Source organism: Vombatus ursinus, unplaced genomic scaffold (assembly GCF_900497805.2).
Source record: "Vombatus ursinus unplaced genomic scaffold, bare-nosed wombat genome assembly UNPS02012602.1, whole genome shotgun sequence".
NCBI lineage: Eukaryota > Metazoa > Chordata > Mammalia > Diprotodontia > Vombatidae > Vombatus > Vombatus ursinus.
The window spans coordinates 4,464,341-4,483,984 of record NW_020952380.1 but is presented as its reverse complement, the minus strand read 5'-3'; the positions used below and the strand labels follow the sequence as shown (position 1 = coordinate 4,483,984).

At 36.9% G+C, this 19,644-nt stretch overlaps 1 protein-coding gene across 2 annotated transcripts in view; it reads left to right on the top strand.

Annotated features, from left to right (window-relative positions):
* Window positions 1–19,644, top strand: part of SASH1 (SAM and SH3 domain containing 1) — a 400,079-nt gene that overhangs the window by 224,310 nt on the left and 156,125 nt on the right. For both annotated transcript variants that reach the window (XM_027857970.1, XM_027857973.1), the window contains exon 2: window positions 2,255–2,383. In XM_027857970.1, the coding sequence (XP_027713771.1) occupies window positions 2,255–2,383 (129 nt within the window). The remainder of the gene's footprint in view (window positions 1–2,254; window positions 2,384–19,644) is intronic.

Below are 19,644 nucleotides of genomic sequence, written 5' to 3'. Positions count from 1 at the left end.
GGAGTGGTTTGCTATTTCCATTTCCAGCTCATTTTACTGATGAGGAAACTGAGGCAAATGAAGTAAAGTGACTTGCTTAGGGTCATGCAGCTAGTAAGTGTCTGAGGTAAAATTTGAACTTGAGTCTTTTTGAGTCCAGAGCCAGTACTCTACCCATTCTGCCATCTAGCTGCCAGTTTGCAATATATTTGTGGTTAGTTTGCATTTCTTTTGAAAACTGTCTATGTCTTTTTAATACTTATCTACTGGGGGCAATGACCTTTTCCTATGCATGTGTATGTGTGTACGTATGTGTTTACATATGTTATACATGCATGCATGTACACAATATGCAAGCTGCTAGGTGGCACATTGGCTAGAATGGCATCAGAAGACCTGAGTTCAAATACTGCCTTAGACACTTATTGGTTAGTTAACCCTGGGCAAGTCACTTAAGCCCATTTTTAAAATGGTGATAATACTACCTACATCACAGGATTGTTATGAAGATCAAATGAGATAATATTTATGAAGTGTTTTGCAAACTTTAAATTGCTTTATGAATGTTAGCTATTTGATCTTTTATTTATATCAATAGTTCTCGTAAATCTTTGATATCAGTTTATCAAAGATATTTGCTGCAGTGATTCCCCCCCCCCCCCAGTTAGCAGGTTGTCTTATTCTAGTTGTATTGATTTTTCTCTTGAAGAAGCTTTTAAATTTTATATAATAAAAATGGTCTATTTTATCTTTAAAAATCCCCTAGATCCTTTGTTTGCTTAAGAATTCTTCCTGTAGCTATAGTTCTACCTAGTACCTCCTTCCATTCTCCTAGACTGTAATGGTTTAATTTACATATATTTGTAGCAGTCATTTAGATATCCTTTTTCAGTATATGTTCCTACACACATGAAATTAAACATTTCTTAAAAACCTTAATGCCCCATCTGGCCTTAGGCCAGGGTTTAGTGAGAAACTTGGTTGTGCCTTCTCTTGTCCCAAGAAGGGAGGGGAAGGAGGGAGAAAGTAACAGAGAGATTGTTGTTCAAATTCAGTTTGGGCATGCAATTCAATTAAATTACACAAGTATTCATTATGCAATGAGCTTACGCAGAGACGAGTGTCCTGGACATTAAACTGGAAAGGGCCAGAGGCAGAAGACAATCATCATAACTAGAGGCTCCTATAATGTCTGAGAAAAGATTGACAGAAGGTGAAGTCCAGGCTTTAATACTTTTGAGTTTAGTACTGAGTGATGAAAAAGATGTGGAGGCAGGCAGTCTACTAGGAGATACCTCAGCCATTCACTAACCCATTGCAGAGTCAGATGGGAATGTTCAGCCCAGCCTTATGTCTTCAGTACTGACCTCCCCATCTATTGTCTGAGAGGAAATTCTCCTGTCTTTATTACCCTCCTTAACTTTCATAGAACCTATAGGTGGCAGGTGTACCCACAGGGGTGGGGAAGGTGCAGCCTCTAGGCCACATGTGGCCTTCTAGGTCCTTGAGTGCAGCCTTTTGACTGAGTCCTCGTTTTACAGAACAAATCCTTTTATTAAGGGAATTTGTTCTGTGAAGTTTGGATTCAGTCAAAGGGCCGCATTTGAAGACCTAGTGGGTCACATGTGGCCTTGAGGCTTGTCAGTAGAGTTTTCTGTGCACTATTGTCAGCCCTTATTATCCGACAAAGAATTCATAGGATGGTACACAAAATGTCATGGAACCTAGTTCTAGGCTTAACTAGTTCATTTTAACATTGATGATGTTGTCGATGCTTAGGCTCCTTACTATACATGTGCGCCTTTTTATTAAGGATGTCATAGAAATAGCACTGCATAATTAATTTTTAAGTTAACATATACCTATCCATAAATTTTAATTCAGTAAGATTCACTTAATGAATGAATGCTCATAGAGTAGCTTACTGCTGACTGCTTGGTTCTTCACATTTCTAGATCTCTGTACTGAGAAGGTAGGGGAAATGAATTTTAGGGTTGATTACAGGTCATGTTAACTTTCCTGATGTAGCATCCTGGTTTGCATCCTGGTTCTGCTATTTAATAGCTGTGAAGACTTTGACTGTGCTAGGTTCCTTGATGGAAATGCTATTTCTGTTCCCTGCTTCACAGAACTATTGGAAAGCTCAGATGAGATAATGAACATAAGAGTTTGGTGAACTGTTAAGTGATAAAGAAGTGGCAGTTATTTTAGTTGCTGTTATTAATAGCAATGAACTCTTTTGTTTTTTTGTTCTCTCTCCCTCCTTTGCCTCTAGGATGGTTCATTGGGAAACATTGATGACCTGGCACAACAATATGCAGATTATTATAACACCTGTTTTACTGATGTATGTGAAAGAATGGAAGAGCTGCGGAAACGAAGGGTTTCTCAAGACCTTGATTTGGTGAGTGAGGTGTCACAACTAATTTTTTGTTGTTGTTAATTTAATAGTATTTTATTTTTTCCAATTACATGTAAAGATAATTTTCAACATTCTTTTTTAAAAAAATAATTAATTTATTTTTAGTTTTCAACATTTACTTCCATAAGATTTTGAATTTTAAATTTCCTTTCCCTCCCTCTCCTCTCCCCTCCCCAAGACAGCATGCAATCTGATATAGACTCTACTTGTGGGTTCATATTAAACATTTTAGTCATGATGTAAAAAAGAATTTGAACTAATGAGAATAACCACAAGAAAGAAGAAATAAAACAACAAAAGAGAAAGAAAGCAAATGGTATGCTTCTATCTACAGTCAGATTCCAGAGTTCTTTCTCTGGATGTGGATAGCATTTTCCATCATGAGTCTTTTGGATTACTTTCTTTTTTTAGGAGATTTTGAGTTCCAAATTTTTCGTCCTCTCTCCCTCTCCCTCTGTCCCCAAGACAGAAAATAACCTGGTATAAATTATACGTGTGCAGTCATGTAAAACACATATCCACATTAGTCATGTTGTGAAAGAAGAAACAGAACAAAAGGGGAAAAAAACACACCAAAAAAAGTGACAATATTATGCTTCGGTTTGCACTGAGACTCCATCAATTCTTTCTCTGGAAGTGTTTAGCATTTTCCATCATAAGTCTTTTGGAATTGTCTTAGATCACTGTATTGCTGAGAAGTGCTAAGTCTATCACAGTTGATTATGGCACAATGTTGCTGTTACTGTGTACATTGTTCTCCTGGTTCTGCTCACTTCACTCAGCGTCAGTTCATCTAAGTCTTTCCAGTTTTTTTTTTCCAAAATCTGCCTGCTCATCATTTCTTATAGAAAAGTAGTATTCCATTACATTCATATACCACAACTTGTTCAGCCATTCTCCAATTGATGGACATTCCCTCAATTTCCAATTCTTTGCCACCACAAAAAGAGCTGCTATAAATATTTTTGTACATGTGGGTACTTTTCCCATTTTTATGATCCCTTTGTAATACAGATCTGGTAATGGTATTGCTGGATTAAAGGGTGGAAAGTACAACTAATTTCTTTATTTGCCATCATAGTGGATTCCTTTTCCAGCTCAAATAAGCCCCATTTGATAGTCATTTACTGTCAAAATTTTACCTGGAATAGTTGAACTGCTAGGCTCCCACTTAAGGAGCTTGTATTTTTAATTAAATTTTTAAAGGATCAACTTAGATTTTGTAGGGACATAAATTGAATAAATTACAGGGAGTGGGAATCAGTTTATACCTCCTAAGCTAATGTTCTTTATACAAGATATTAACAATTCTATTAACACTTTAAACTAGAGATTTCTCATTTCTATTTTCCAAAAGTGTCATATTTTAGAATGAAAAGTTGGAATCACAGTATTTAAAGCTGTAAAGGACTTTGAACATCTCCAGTCCCGTGATTTTATAGATGAAGAAAACAAAGTCTGAAGAGGTCAGTGACTTGTCCAAGGAAACAGGTAGTAAGAAGCACAGCTAGGTTTGAACCAGGTCCCAGGAATCTAGTTCAGGGCTCTTTTCACAATTTTAATGTCAAGTCATGTACCTAATGTAGTGTTTGGAATTCTTTGTGTGAATGTTGAATTTTTATATACCTTTCTATATATGTACTAACTCTTCCATGTTAAGCCTCTATAAGCAAATATCTAAATAAGAGTAATAGTCAAGTTCCTTAAATTGTGACTTTCCCTTCCAGTCATCTTTTAATTAATTTTATTGCTTTCTTCCTTTAAACTAATATATATATATATATATTGCATTATATTGTACTTATTTCCAGCCCTCCGTAAAGGCTTTCTTATGATAAAGAAAAGCAATTATGCAAAACCAAAATTAACTTTGTTTGACAATGTTCCCTACATTTGATCCCCACCTCTTTTGCCATGGAAGATTCTTTAGTGAGCTTTTCTGCTTCCTTTTCCCTTTGACCAATTCTCTTTTTTAGGAAATTATTTTCCTCAGTCAATTTTTATATATCTCTTCCCATACTATTTTTTCTTGATTCTCTTGCCTTGCTTTCATTTCTTTTCCCAATTTTTCTTCTACTTCTCTAATTTGCTTTTCCAAATTCTTTTTAGGATTTGGGGAAGAGATGGGGAAAAGGTAATTCAATAAAAACAGGTTGTCAGATTACTGAGTTGGTTGTTCCTTTGTCTGCATAGACAGGCCCTGTTGTGTAATAAAATCAAGAGGTCAGTCGATAAACACTTTTTAAGTTGCTGCCAGACTTGGGTTCAGGGAAAGTCTGAGTTAAAATCTTGCCTCTGGTATGAGCTATATGGCCATGGGCAAATCATGCAATCTTTCTGAGTCTCAGTGTCCTTGGCAGTGAATCAAATCATAATGGCACCTACATGGTCAAATTGTGCTAAGATCAATTGAGGTAATATGTGTAAAATGTTTTTCAAAACTTTAATTTTATGAAAATGCTGCCATTTGCTAATTATTATTTTTACATTTGCATAATCTTTTTTTACCTATTTGCACTACTTTACATGTCTTTAGATTACAGTTATTAAGTAGCTGAACATTTTTTTTAAAAATATCAACTTGTTAATTTTTCTCAAAAAATATTAGACCTTAAGTATAGTTGAATGAAGTTGTTTTTGGATCGGAAGTAAGGCTATTTCAGGGTTGTCAGTTATAAATTGATTCTTCTTCCTTTCATTCACAGCTTTAATAGCCAGCTGGACAGTCATATTTTAATAGAATAAGTTTTTTATCCTTAGAAGCATCTAGTGGGAGATAAAGTATGTGCGTCTTTGGAGCATGACCCCATAGCACCAGAGCAGCTATTGCCCAAGGGATTTCTTTCCTACTGACTTTGTTTTATAGCGTGTGTAAAGAATGGGGTTCCTTTCTCCCTTTTAAGAATGTAACCTCATGTGGCAAAAGACTTCTGTGCTTGGTTAAAATTATGTAGTGCCTCCTGTTGGGGCATTTTTAATGAGAAAATATTTCTTTTGGACAGCTTGGAGCTGTATAACAATTTAAGTATTGTATCAAAAGGAAATCTATAATGCTGTTGATTTGAACTTGAAAGATTGTCTGGAGGCTTCGTTGAGCATGCCTCCAGGGCAGAGAAACTTTGGCTATGAATCTGTGAATGGAACAGCCTTGTCATTTTTTACGTAACATTGAAACACTATTCTTAAAATTATATAATTACTTGTCCAGATAAGAGTTGGGGATAATGCAGTCATCTCCACAGTGTTAGGGAATTTTAGAAGGCAGCTTCTGTTCAGGGTAACGAAGCATGCCTTATGATGGGAAAGAACTCAGTTCCATTTAGACAGATGGGTCTAATTTGGTGTGCTCTGTTCCAGAGCTGCAAAAGACAGTCTGGGGAAAAAAACCACATGAGCTTAATTAGTTCACATCAAAGGTGCAAGAACTTGGTGGTGGGTTAAATTGATGGGAGCTAATTTGAGCCAGACTTCTGATTCAACTGTTAATCCGCCCAACTGCACTCTTAGTTAGGAGAGCAACTCTGTCAAACTGGCATCTTGGAGCTTTGTCTCTATTTTGTGCAATTCAATCAACCTGGCTGAGTTTGCCAAGACAAAGGGGAGGTCTCTCATCTCGGTAACCACCTTCCAGTTTGCTCTTTCAGCTTCATCTGTCATTCTGAACAATGAGGACTCTAGGAGTTTATCTGAAGCATTCTTTGTGGTTATCAATTACTCAGGTTGTACCTGGGAGTTACAACTCTTTTGTTTGATGAATCAGAAGACGGTGATCCAAGGCAATTAGTGAGCTTTTCAAGGCTACCCATTCACTTGATAACAGACCCACTGGATTGTAACCAGGATTGGATCTCAGTACTGCTACTACTTAGGCAGAAAATGTCTGCTTTTGAGTATGCAGACGCTCACTAGTATAGGTTATAATGAAACTCTTGGAAATACAAATGAAAGCAAAAATTGTGATTCTTTGTATCTCTTGATGAAGGAAAAATTAATACTGTATTCTGTGTTACAGGCACAAGCCGTGCCAGAAATTTTTAAAAATTAATTTATGGTTATTTGACATCTAAACCTTTTTCTGCCTAGAGAGAGAAATATTCCAACTGATAGTCCCCTCATGCCCCCTGATACAAAGCATTTTAAAGTCCTCATTCATAGGATTCTTGAACAAGGAATATTTCACAATATGATACAACAAAGTTAGAGAACTCAGATTAAGGTAAAAGTTTAGCAAATAGTTTGCCTCATCAAATAGAACAGCAGTCATTTAAATTTTGGCACACCCTTTGAATAATGTTTTCCTAAAAATTACTCAGTTCTTTGACCAATTGCTTCAAGGATTTTCCTTTCCTGCTGGTCAGTATCTCCCTACCTTCTATTAATAAATAAATAAATGCATGTGTATATATATATTTTATATATATATATATTATATAATGTGCATATATATGTATGTATGTATATGTATATGATATAATCAAAGACTTCTTACTTCACTTAGTCTAATTATTACCTGAATCGAATTGTTTCTGAATTGATAGAGAAAGATAGAGTTGCTCTTTTAGATTAGTCCAAAGGCTTCAAAGAACAAGCAATGATCTTTTAACATTTCTAAACTGGGAAGCAGGGATTTGGGGGAGGCTTTATCTGGTTCCACTTTACATAGCTTCTCCCTGCCCCCAACCCCCCTCCACCCCTTAGGAACCCAAGGCATTTCAAAGACAAAGAACATTCACAGCATCTTAGATTTAGAGCTGGAAGGAACCCCAGAGGCCATCTATCTGCCTGACCCTGTCTACCCCTATTTTACAGATGAGGAATCTGAGACCTGGAGAGTTAAATCTCATGGGTCTGATATAGTAAAAGGACTTTAGAATTTCCCTTTTTACAACTCTGATTCATGACATGGATAGAGCTATATTTGGTTAAATTTCTCAGATGCTAGTTGAACTTAGTGGTATGAAATAATATGTAGATGCTAGTGCCTAGTTTCAAATAAATAGAAGAGCAGCATTGTCACTTAGACCCAATTACATATTGACTAGAGAAGAACAAGTGGAACTTTTACCATTGCTATCCAGCAACAAAGTACCTTCATTTAATTATTTTGGGGAAAATTTTGACAAGCACATCACACATTTTTCTCAGTAATTAACTTTCTGGATAACTTAGTGCTGTTCTGGTCTAATTGCTCTGACCCAGACAGGGATAAAATATTGGATCCAATGGCTTCAAAGGCAGATATTTTGCATGGTGGCAAATGTAGGTACAGATGGGTAAAAAAAAAACAACAACATAAAGATGCATTATTTTTAAAATTATCATGATGGCAAGGATTTTTATTTAGTCCCCAAATGGACCCTAAAGCCTTTTTGAATTTGGAGTTAGGCCTTTGCCTGGGCTGAGGATTAAGGCATTAATATCTGTGAACAGCGGGGGAGTCCCCCATGTTCCTCAACATTTGGCTCATCCCCGTGCACCATGTGTTTTTTTGGCTGGGAAAAAACCGCAATCAGAAATGGCAACAGTTTTCCAAGTCCATAATAGACCCATCTCTGGTGATATTAAGTGTGACATCTGTCAAAGTGACACTGGCCAGAAAAGGGACTCCCAAAAGGTGGCCTCTTATTACTGACTATTTTCTGCATCCTCTGCATCTTTGACATGGAATTGGTTTGGTGGTTGTCAGTTGATCATCATGGCAGTGATGTACAGCCTAGGGGAACAAGCTGTAGTCTTCTTCTTACACGCTCCTCCCGAGCCAAATCACTGCTACAGTTTGATTCTGGACTTAGTCATTTGCATGTCCAAAATGGAAGGATTCCAGGTTGAGATGGACACTCAGTTGTTCTTTAGGGATTGTAAAGGTAGGAAAGAACATTTAGTTAGATGATATGTTTAAAAAAGGAATGCAAAGCCACACTAGACAACATATATAGAGTAACAGTAGAGCACTGAGGTCAGTGAACATGTAGACATGTACTGAATGCTTTCTTTATATTAGGCACTGGTTTGGGCTGGTAGGGGGAGGGATACAAAGAAGAATAAGAGTTTATCTCTGCCTTCAAAGAGCTTACAATCTAGAAAAGATGAAAAGAAATGGAGAATGTAATAGAGCTTACTAAGTGGACAAGAGGTGAACAAAAAGTGTGAGAGTTCAGAGGACAGGGAAATCACTTTTGATGGAGGAGATGAGGGAAGAATAGATGGAAAAGGTACTGTATGAACTAGGTTTTGATGGGTGGATATGATTTCAACAGGAAGCTAGGTAGTACAGTGAATAGAATGCCAGGCCTGGGATCAGGAAGACTCATCTGATTGAGTTCAAATCCAGCTTCAGACACTTACTGTGTGACCCTGGACAAGTTACTTAACCCTGCTTACCTCAGCTTCCTCATCTGTAAAATGAGCTGGAGAAGGAAGAGGCACATCACTCCAGTATCTTTGCCAAGAAAACCCCAAATGGGGCCACAAAGAGTTGGACATGATTGAACAAAAACAAATGATGTCAATAAGCCAAGCTGGTGGAGGCAAAGGCATGGAGGTGAGAAATCATGAGATATGTTCTACCAGTGTGAATTATCCAATTTGGCTGACACATGAGGGTATGCAAAAGGGTAAGATAAAGCTGTAAAGGTAGGCTGGGACCATATTGTGGAAAGCTTTCGATGCTAAGTTAAGGAGTTTTTATTTTATTCAATGGGTAATAGTGAGCCACTGAATATTGTTCATAGGAGCCTGATGGGTTTTGAGTAGTTCGTTGGGAAGATTAATTTCACAATGTTGTGATTGTGAATGTGCAGCATTGATTTCAAGTAGTTCTGAAGTCACTTTGGGCACATTACAAGTTCAGTAATAACCTTGAGTATTACCTCAGAAAGATCTAAGATTTTATCAGTGTGTTTGTTCACTAATGCAGAACATAACCTTCCCACATCTTTGGATTGTGAGTGGCCATGAACCAAAAACAGAATCATCTTTTGGTGGCCCATTTTGTGGTGACGAGCCCCTCCAAACTTAGCTAGACTGCCTCATCCTTAGATGGTGATCTGTTACTGTGCTTGTATTAGAGGTTTTTCATCTTGGAAGAACCTGTCATGACTTGCACTTCATTAACATGGCCTTTGGAAACCCAGGAGAAGCTCTATTACATGGCTGAAATAGAACTTCAGCAATGGAACATTTGATGTAACCTATGTGAACATTATATGAGAAACTCATTTTACTTTAGTCTCTTTCTTTAAGGTATTGTTTTATTAATGACATTAAAAAGCATTACAGAATATTCTCTTTTAACTGAACTCAATTTGCAAGAAAAAAATGGACATTTTATTGTTCAAGTTGGAATGGTTAAAGCTGGACTTTGCTTTTGAGAGACATTATTAGACTCCATTGGAAAGTCACTGAAAATAGCTTTCTTCTCTCTTTCCTCTCTCCCCTCTACCCCCTCCCTCCTCTCTCCCCTCTCTCATTTCACTTCTGTCTCCCCTATCTCCCTTCTCTTCTCTCCCTTCCCCCCCCTTCCTCTCTCTCCTCTCTCGTCTGCCTGCCTCAGCCTATAGCCTCTCCCCATTATCTTGGTTTTGAGAGATCACTGAACTTCAGCTGGCAGTGGGTATGGTGGTGGTGGTGTTAAAGTTAGCACACAGAAAAGCCTTCCATTGTGTTGATCTTGGTACCTCACTGCTAGTATTTTCTCAATTTTTTCATATTTTTATTTTAACAATGGAGAGGATAAGGGTGAGCATTGTTTTTCAAGTTGTCTTGAGTTTAAATGCTCTTCTGTTAGATTGTTGCATGTGTGTGTGTGTGTGTGTGTGTGTGTGTATGGGGAGGGGTTCTTACTTTTCAAAAAGCCTCCTTGACTTTGGGGTCTTACTGGATTTTCAGATTGGTCCTTGGCAGTGAACATAGATAGTGATTCTGAGCTGTGGCCTGCTGTGGCGTGCCATTTGAACACAAGACAAATGAATCCTCTGTAGCACTCACTGTAGAGCTTGCCAGATGCTAATAAGTTTCTGTGCCTAGCCCCCCTTCTGACAATGCAACACTTGTAATTAAATGTCTGATCCAAACTTATTCAGCACTTTTGTATGTCCCACTGCCATCAACACATAAAGAAATAGATCATTTTGCCACCTAATTTTATGACAAGATGCTCTCATATTCAGTACCATTCTACTTACCCTGGCTTTTAATTTAGTAAGAATTTTTCTTTGAACCTGACATGCATTTCAATGTGCTTTCTCTCTGCTGTGAGGATGACCTGCAGAGACTGACTGCATAATTAAGGAAACCAATAAATTAGATCTGTGTGTGAAGTGTGGGGTATATTATCCTGATGGTTGGGAAGGTCTTCAAATTATAAAAATATTGACGAACAACTTCAGTAGCATTATTGTAGTTTTAGTTTTTTTTTTTCTTGCACCTGTTCACTGTGAAAATGACTTAATTTTTGTCCTGGGGAAGATTATCTAGTTAGTTTTGTTTTAAATATTGTAATGGGCTTAGAAGATAAACTATTGAAAGTAAGCTGCTTGAAACATAGGTACCTACCAAAGACAAATGTGTTTGCTTTGTTTTTTTCATATTGCACATTGGGATCATGACTTGGCCATGCTCACAGTGAATATGTGTCTGGAATAGTATTTGAACTCAGATCCTATGCTTTTTCCAGTACATCTAGAAAATTATCATGAGCAAAAGGACCACTCAGTCAGATGCAGGTATTCCAAAAGAAAACATTCAAGGAGAGGGCCAAGTAGAGGTATGTCACACAACTTAGAGTTCTAAGAGACTTTGTAGATAGTATCATCCAATTTCCTCATTTTGTTCAGGAAAGATAATCCAGAAGAAGCTGGATGTTGTAGATGGTATTTCTGTTCAGGTATAATTTGGTTTAGGCTACTCTTGAAAATCTTTCCAACATGGAGCTTCTGTGAAGTTAAATGAGTTTTCCAAAATGGCCCCAGACAGTGGTGATCCTTTCATTTATTTTAGTCTGTTTTTTATACCTGTGTCTTGCTATCAGGTACCTTTTTTTTTTGCTAGTTAGTATGCCTGCCCATAATAAAAATAATAGTAGCTGGAATTTATATAGTTTTTTTCATGTTTGCAAAGCACTTTACATATGTTAACTCATTTGAAGAAATAGAAGCCCAAAGAGATTAATTGATATAATCACATTTAACAGGTAATAAGCAGCAAAGCAAGGTTTCTAACCCAGGTTCTGGGGTTCCAAATCTCATTCTTTCCTCACTACACAATCAAGTGAGAGCTTAGAAGTAAGGGAATGATGAATGAGGTTGGGCTGACATCAAGGCTGCGTATTAGAAATCACTCTTTGACAGTTTTATTATTTTTATGCCTATATTTCTACAGTTACCACTTATCATCAAACACCAACTCATAGTACTAAAATTTTCTGCAGACCCTTACCTCCAACTCTGTTTCCCTAATGCACTTTGTCTTATGTTAAATGTTTAACAGTTCATGATTGTTTAGAACTGAATGTTTTCTTATGAATGGTTTAGTTGAGGGGCAGCTAGGTGGCGCAGTGGATAGAGCACCGGCCCTGGCATCAGGAGGACCTGAGTTCAAATCTGATCTCGAATCAGACACTTTGACACTTACTAGCTGTGTGACCTAGGCAAGTCACTTAACCCCAATTGCCTCTCCAAAAAAAAAAAAAAAAAAGGTTTAGTTAGCTTTGAGGCTATAATTCCCTATTTCCATAACCACCTTTCCATCCTCCCTCCCCAATCCCACATAGATATCCTACAAACATAGAAATTGAGGGGGAAGGTGGAGAAGAGTGGGTGGGGAAAATGCCTTCTAGGAAAAAAAGCACCAGAATTGAAAAAATGCTTTGGGTTCAGATTCTGACTCTGACTTATTAATTGTGTGACTTTGACCTTGGGAAAATCACTTTACTTCTGGGCTACAGATTCCTCATCCATAAAATGAGGAGGTTTGACTAGATGACCTCTAAGGTCCTTTTCAATTCTAAATTCTATAATTAATGTAAGTGGATATTTCTGTGGTTCCATTGCCATTTGAAAATAGGTATTGTCACTTAAGCAAGATGCCATGATTTTCTTGATTCCTTCTCTTTGTGTTGATATGGTAATTTTGTCAAATGAGAAAAGACAAAAAAAAAAATAGACAAGTTGGCCTGTGATGAGGATGAAGGATAACCAACAAACAGCCAATGTACTCTGACATTTTTGTAATAGTCTTACAAGTTTTTGTAAGACTCTTACAGAAATGAAATCACATTTTTTTATTTTTTTACATTTGAATTATAAAAACTTTTCTGCCTTTCTCAAAAACCAAAACCATTATTTATTTATTTTTGATATTCATTTAAATATTTCTTTTGAGTTTTGAATTCTCTCCCTTCTTCCTACCTCTTTCTCACTCATAGAGAAAGCAAGAAATATGATATCAGTTACACATGTGAAGTTATGCAAAACATGTTTCCATATTAGCCGTGTCCAACCTCCCCCCCCCAAAAAAACCAAGAAAAATAAAGTAAAAAAATTATGCTTCTATCTGTACTCAGACTTTATCGATTGTTTCTCTGGAGGTGCATAGTCCTTCAGAATTGTCTTGGGTCATTTTATTTATCAGAATGGCTAAGTCATTCACAGTTCTTCATCGAACAGTATTATTGTTACTGGCTACAATGTTCTCCTGCTTCTCACTTCACTGTACATCAGTTCATGTTCATGTAAGTCTTTCCAGGTTTTTCTGAAACCATCCTGCTCAACATTTCTTATAGTACAAGGATTATATCACAATCACATACCATAATTTGTTCAGCCATTTCCCAATTGATGGGCATCCCCTCAATTTCCAATCTTTTGCCACCATAAAAAGAGCTGCTATAAATAATTTTGTACATATAGGTCCTTTTCCTTTTCCTTTTTTTTTTAAAATTTCTTTGGGATAAATATCTAGTAGCGGTATTGCACAGTTTTAAATTTGAGCATAGTTTCAAATTGTTCTCCAGAATGGTTGGACAAGTTCACAGCTCCACCAGTAGTGAATTAGTGTCCCAGTTTTTCTACATCCCCTCCATGTTTGTCATTTTTCTTTTCTGTCATGTTAACCAATCTGATACACATGAGGTAATATCCCAAAGTTATTTTAATTTCATTTCTCTAATCAATAGTAATTTAGAGCATTTCCCCATATGATTATAGATAGCTTTGGTTTCTTCTTCTGAAAACTGCTTGTTCATATCCTTTGACCATTTATTAATTGGGGAATGATTTGCATTTTTATAAATTTGACTGGGTTCTCTATATAGTTGAGAAATGAATCCTTTATCAGAGAAATTTGCAGTAAGCATTTTCCTCCCAGTTTTCTGCCTTCCACAGCTTCATTTAAGCATTGTACGATGTCATTTGTTAACTTTGGTCTTTTCTAGCTGCCATAAACAATGGATGGGACCAAAGTGAATGTGGCAGGATCTTGGGAAAATGTGATTCAGTATCCTCCTGCCTCAGATGTTATCCAGAAAATTGCAAATAGCTCTAGAAACTTAACATCGGAAAAGGGAGCCAGAAAACTAAAACTTGTAAATAAAGCAGTGACAGTGTTTTCCAGATTAGGAAATAAGCTCCTTTTATTTTGACTTTTGCAAGATTTGTGTCTAAAACAGCTGTCACAAGGAATGGCTTAGGTAGAGCCTTAGTGATTAGTAAGAGATGCCCAATTCTGAGCAGTTGCAAAGACATCAATCTCATGGGCCACGGAAGAAGCTGATGGGACTTAATCAAAAATAAATAAAGAGCAAGTCCCAACCAAACTGGAAGCATATCATGAATATTCGTGAACATCTGGATGTTTGTGTATATGCACTTTTTTTCTTTTTGATACAGACAAGGATTCTTACAAAGATGCCAAAAGGAAGACAGATTTCCATCTGTGATATCAAAGAGTTGTTTTCTTTTGTTTCTTTGTGTATGTCCTTTCTCCTCAGGGTGTAGGTTTTTCTTCTCTACAGATCTTTCTTTGATCTCTTTCATCTCTCTGTGTCTATTTGGTGTTTTATCTGATTTCTCCATTGGAATCAGTAACTGAAATGAAGAATAAACTTCCGCTAAAGAGATAGTGATCTTTCTTTTTTTTTAGTCAACAGAAATTTTTGTTCTAATTTTTTTTTTACCTACAAGAAATTTTATAACTGTTAATTGAGGTATTTCTTAGTACAGCTTTATTTCAATATATTGTATATAATATATACACACAATATATTTCAATACCTTACATTACAATAAAATTCCTTTAATCACCCCAAGCTTTCCATTTAAACAAAGGCCCATCTTTTTTAAATTCCATTATTCCACCGGTGGTGCTATCTGACAATAAAACATGGAATACAACACTCTAGAGAATTAAAAATTATTATGACAAAGAGGGCAGTGTAAGAGCACATGATATGTGTGATCAGGCTGTGAAATATAACCAGTGAGAAACTGTGAAGAATAGAAATAAATGTATTATCAAGGAAACATATGATAAGAAAAGAAGATGGCTTGGTCATGTGGTCAGGGTAATACATGACAGCTGGAGTGTTCCACTGGGACCTTCTCAATGCTGGAAGGAAACAAGGAAGAACTTGCTTGTTGTTGGATAAACAACCTGTACTAAATTTATGGGAAGACACATGGGAAGACACAACTACTCAGAATTGGGCATCTCTTACTAATCACTAAGGCTCTACCTAAGCCATTCCTTGTGACAGCTGTTTTAGACACAAATCTTGCAAAAGCCAAAATAAAAGGAGCTTATTTCCTAATCTGGAAAACACTGTCACTGCTTTATTTACAAGTTTTAGTTTTCTGGCTCCCTTTTCCGATGTTAAGTTTCTAGAGCTAGATGCAATTTTCTGGATAACATCTGAGGCAGGAGGATACTGAATCACATTTTCCCAAGATCCTGCCACATTCACTTTGGTCCCATCCATTGTTTATGGCAGCTAGAAAAGACCAAAGTTAACAAAGTTAACTAAGACACAGCCTGTGGTAAATTTATGGGAAGACACACATACAGAATGGGCAGACAAGGATAGATTTCACTCTCAATTGTCATAGGAAACTCAAAAATTGATGTGACCATAGAGTTATTTGAGAGTAGTACTATTCTCATTTGAAACTTAACTCTTTGACGTATTTACCTGTCTTGAAGCATAGTCAAGATCTGAGAGTTAAGTAAAATAGACCTGATCTACCTAAATAGATGACCCCAAATCTAAACTCTAAAGTTAATATTCTAATACCTAGGAGAACAGTATGAGGTTCTTACTTATTATAGCTTATTTGTTCTTAATTTGCGCACTATTTAAAAAACTATGTCATTTGGTTTCCTTGCCAACAGCTTATTACAAATAGCAAATTAGAAGCAGGATCTCACTGGCTTCAAGGCCAGATCTCTATCCACTGTCTCAGGTGCTTTCCCTGAAAATAATTTTCTTTTATGCATTCTCTCCTAATGTAATTTAGACTTTGTTAATGCTTATTTTCAGGCATTTAGATATACTGATTTCTCTTTTCCAGGGTAGATGATGCTCATGGTGCCCTATACAGAGCTCACACAGAAATATTTAATAAAATCATTAATTATGATTTAATATCTTAAAAATTATTGATAATTTTGTTTACATAATCTTCATTTATAAACATATCCTTTCCCTCTTTCTTCTCCAGTAAGCCAACCCGTGTAGCGAAGAATAATAAAATAAGAGGAGGTGGGGAAAGGCCTAACACACCAAGTGTGATAGTATATGTAATGTAACGTGCCCGTAGTCCTCTGTCCCTTCAAATAAGGGAAAGAGGTACATTTTCTCCTCTGTTCTTTGATGTTAATCTTGATCATTATATTGTGCAACATTGCCTTTTATTTTTTTGTTCTTTTTTTCTTTACATTATTGCAGGTATCTTGTATTTTGTTTCCCTGGTTCTACCTATTTTACTTTGTATCAGTTCATGTATATCTTTTTATGCTACTCTGTATTCTTTATATTATTGATGGGTATGTTTTATGGTGACAATCAATCTCTAGCCTCATGCCATAAGAATAGTAGTATTTCTTCATGCTTACCCAGCAACACCAACTAGGTTGAAAAAATATGATGATTAAAAAAACTGAGCTAGATGTTTCTGCAGGATATTACTTCTGCCTTTCTGAGCCTCAGTTTCCCCATCTCTTAGATAAGGGGCTAGATTAAATCATATCCAAAATCCCTTGCAACTCAATCCTCTGAAACTAGTCTGCAGTGACTTGAAGGAAAAATACCTTTATTGTGGATTGGAATGAAAAAACTTCATAAATAAATTGATTATTGATAAATTGGTAAATTTGATAAATTGGTAAATTGGTTATTGATATGTATAGGCTGCTACACCAATTGGGGACAGGAAAGATATCCTTTAAATCTCATTTGAAAATTAAATAAATCTTCCCCCCACTTCCCACCCCACTATGTAGTTTTCCCAAAGAATAGCAGCCTGTATAAGGATTCTGTCAGCAGCCTCTTGGCCTGAAATGAGAGTGTCAGAAGGAAAAACCCAGGACAGACCACTAACAAACCAACACACAAAGCCGGGCTTCTTTGGAGTCTTCAATGGCTTGCAACTGACATTAGCGCCAGCCTCCTCTGTGGCTGTTTGTGCTGTCTCCTGCTCTGGACTGGCTGTACCGTCTGAGGGCTCAGTCAGCCCTCAAAGGCAGGAGCTTTTGTGCTTTGTTTGCCCCAGTTTGCCTTATTGTTTAGTCTCATGAAACCATGGAACAACAGAGAGATAGCAATAATACAAGCATTTGAAGCATGGTGGTGTTATGATGAAGTGAATAACCCTATAAAAGCTATTTGTAGTCTAGGAAATGATGACTGGGAAGGTTTTGTGCTTGTAATGAAACTTTGCAGAGAACCATCTGTATAGGGGGGCATTCCCTGGCTTATGTTATAGACAAATAAGTAACTATAGGAGTTCTTGATTTTCTTCTGTGCCCTATTCCTTGTTCCTTGACCACTCCCCTCCTCTCTCCTGGTTCCAGTTTCTGGTTTCTTACTTCATCCTTTCAGTGATGGGGGCCAGTGTCTCTGGGGGTGTTATGGAGTAGTGAAAGAAAAGGGAGAAGAGACCTCATCTGATCCATGCACTCCTGCTGCTTTCATCACACACACATGCGTGCGCACACACACACACACGCACACACACACACATACACATATACACACATACACATATACACACACCCCGGTATCTCACTCCTTCAGCTACTGATTCTTCCTTCTGCCCTCTTCTCTGTTGGGAAAGAAAAGGGAGGAAGGAGGTGGGGAGGAACCAACAATTCTCCTGCTTCCACTCATCATATTCTGACTTTCTTAACCTCACTTCAAAGATACCTTTGGCCCTTGCCTTCCTTCTATCTCTGACACTCACCTCCGATTTCTCTCTACCCAGAGCGCTTTCCCTGTGCCACCAGCTTAGCCCTCACCATAGACTTCTCACCTCAGTTTCAGAATGCTCCTTACCTCCATTTACAGTCTGCCCTGCCACTACTATCCTGTTTCTCTTCACCTGGACCAGTACCTTTAGCAGAGGACCTCCACAATCTGTGCCTCTGGGGAGATTAATGCACTCAGCTTTGGAATGCCTTGATTGAGAAAGGGAAGAGAAACAGGAGGTGTGTGGTTGTGTGGAAACTAGTTATTAAGTACTTACTATGTGCCAGGTTCTGTGCTAAATGCATTACAAATATTATCTCATTTGATCTTCACAAGAATCCTTGGAAGGTAGGTGCTATTATGAGATCCCCATTTTATGGTTAAGGAAACTGAGACAGACAAAGTTTGAAATTTACCCAGGATTATCCAGCTAATAAGTGTCTGAGGGCAGATTTCAGGTCTTCCGAACTCCAGGCCCAGTGTTCTATCCAGCTGTTGATTGGATACTGAGGGAATATGGTTTTACTTAGCCTAATTTGCTGCATCCTGTTGACCTCAGACCAACAGGTTTGGAGGTTTTGTAAAACACTTGGTAATACACTTTGTATTATCTCATTTGATTCTCACAACAACCCTGGGAGGTAGGTGCTGTTATTATCATCATTTTACAGATGAGGTAACTGAGGCTTAGTGAGGTTAAATGATTTTCTCGGGGTTCCACAGCTGATAATTGCCTAACACAGAATTTCTTAGGTCATCCCGACTTCAAGTCTACAGCTCTATCCACTACGCCTTAATATGATACATATATGACAGTAAAATTCTTTAATACTGTGAGTACTATCCTTGAAGCATATCATTGTATGTTATTTGCATAGATGCAAACACATGCAAACACATGCATATACATATTTATATATCCGTGTGTACATACACACCTATATATGGTATTAGAGTCAGTGTGGCCTCATAGCATAATAAGTAGAAAATCAGCTTCCAGATGAGAAAGACCTGGGTTCAAATCTTGACTCTGACTAATACTCTGTGTGCCTGGATAAATAAAGTCACAACCTTTCAGTTTCTCAGGAGACTTTCTAAAACTATAACTTCTTGATCTTGGTGAAGGTATGTTCCTGCCCAGGAGTTTCTGAACACCAATGAAATTACAGATTAGATCCCAAATATATACATTATATATATATACATTATATATGATATATAATATATATCACATATATATTATATATATTATATATCAATATACATTATATATTATATATATTAATATACATTATATATATTATATATATATTATATATATATATGGGGGGGGTGTGTGTACATGCTAGTAGTTCTGTCTTGGGAATTTGCAACCTTAAACTATTTTTCAAATGATAAATATGTTGTTTCTGGGTAGAGTACATCCATTGTTCGACATAACCAATTTAGAGAAAGTTGAGGAACACCATCTCTCTATTGGTTGGAAAATGCCTATGATGTAGTGACTCAGATCTTGCAGACATTTTTCTTCCAGCAGAGTCATGAAACTAGGCCACGATCCCACTAATGTTATTGAATGTGGTACTATACAAAGTGATGGCATCTCAAAGTGGAAAACTATAGAACAGAGGAGAGGGACTTAGCTTTCATTGATTAGTTGCTTGTTTCTTACAAGGTGTTTCTTATTCAATGTAAGATAGAATGACAGTTTTGAACACATACTTCTCGTAAGAAGTATCTCTTTTTTTAAAAAATTGTTATCTTTTTATTACTTAGTTTTCCCATC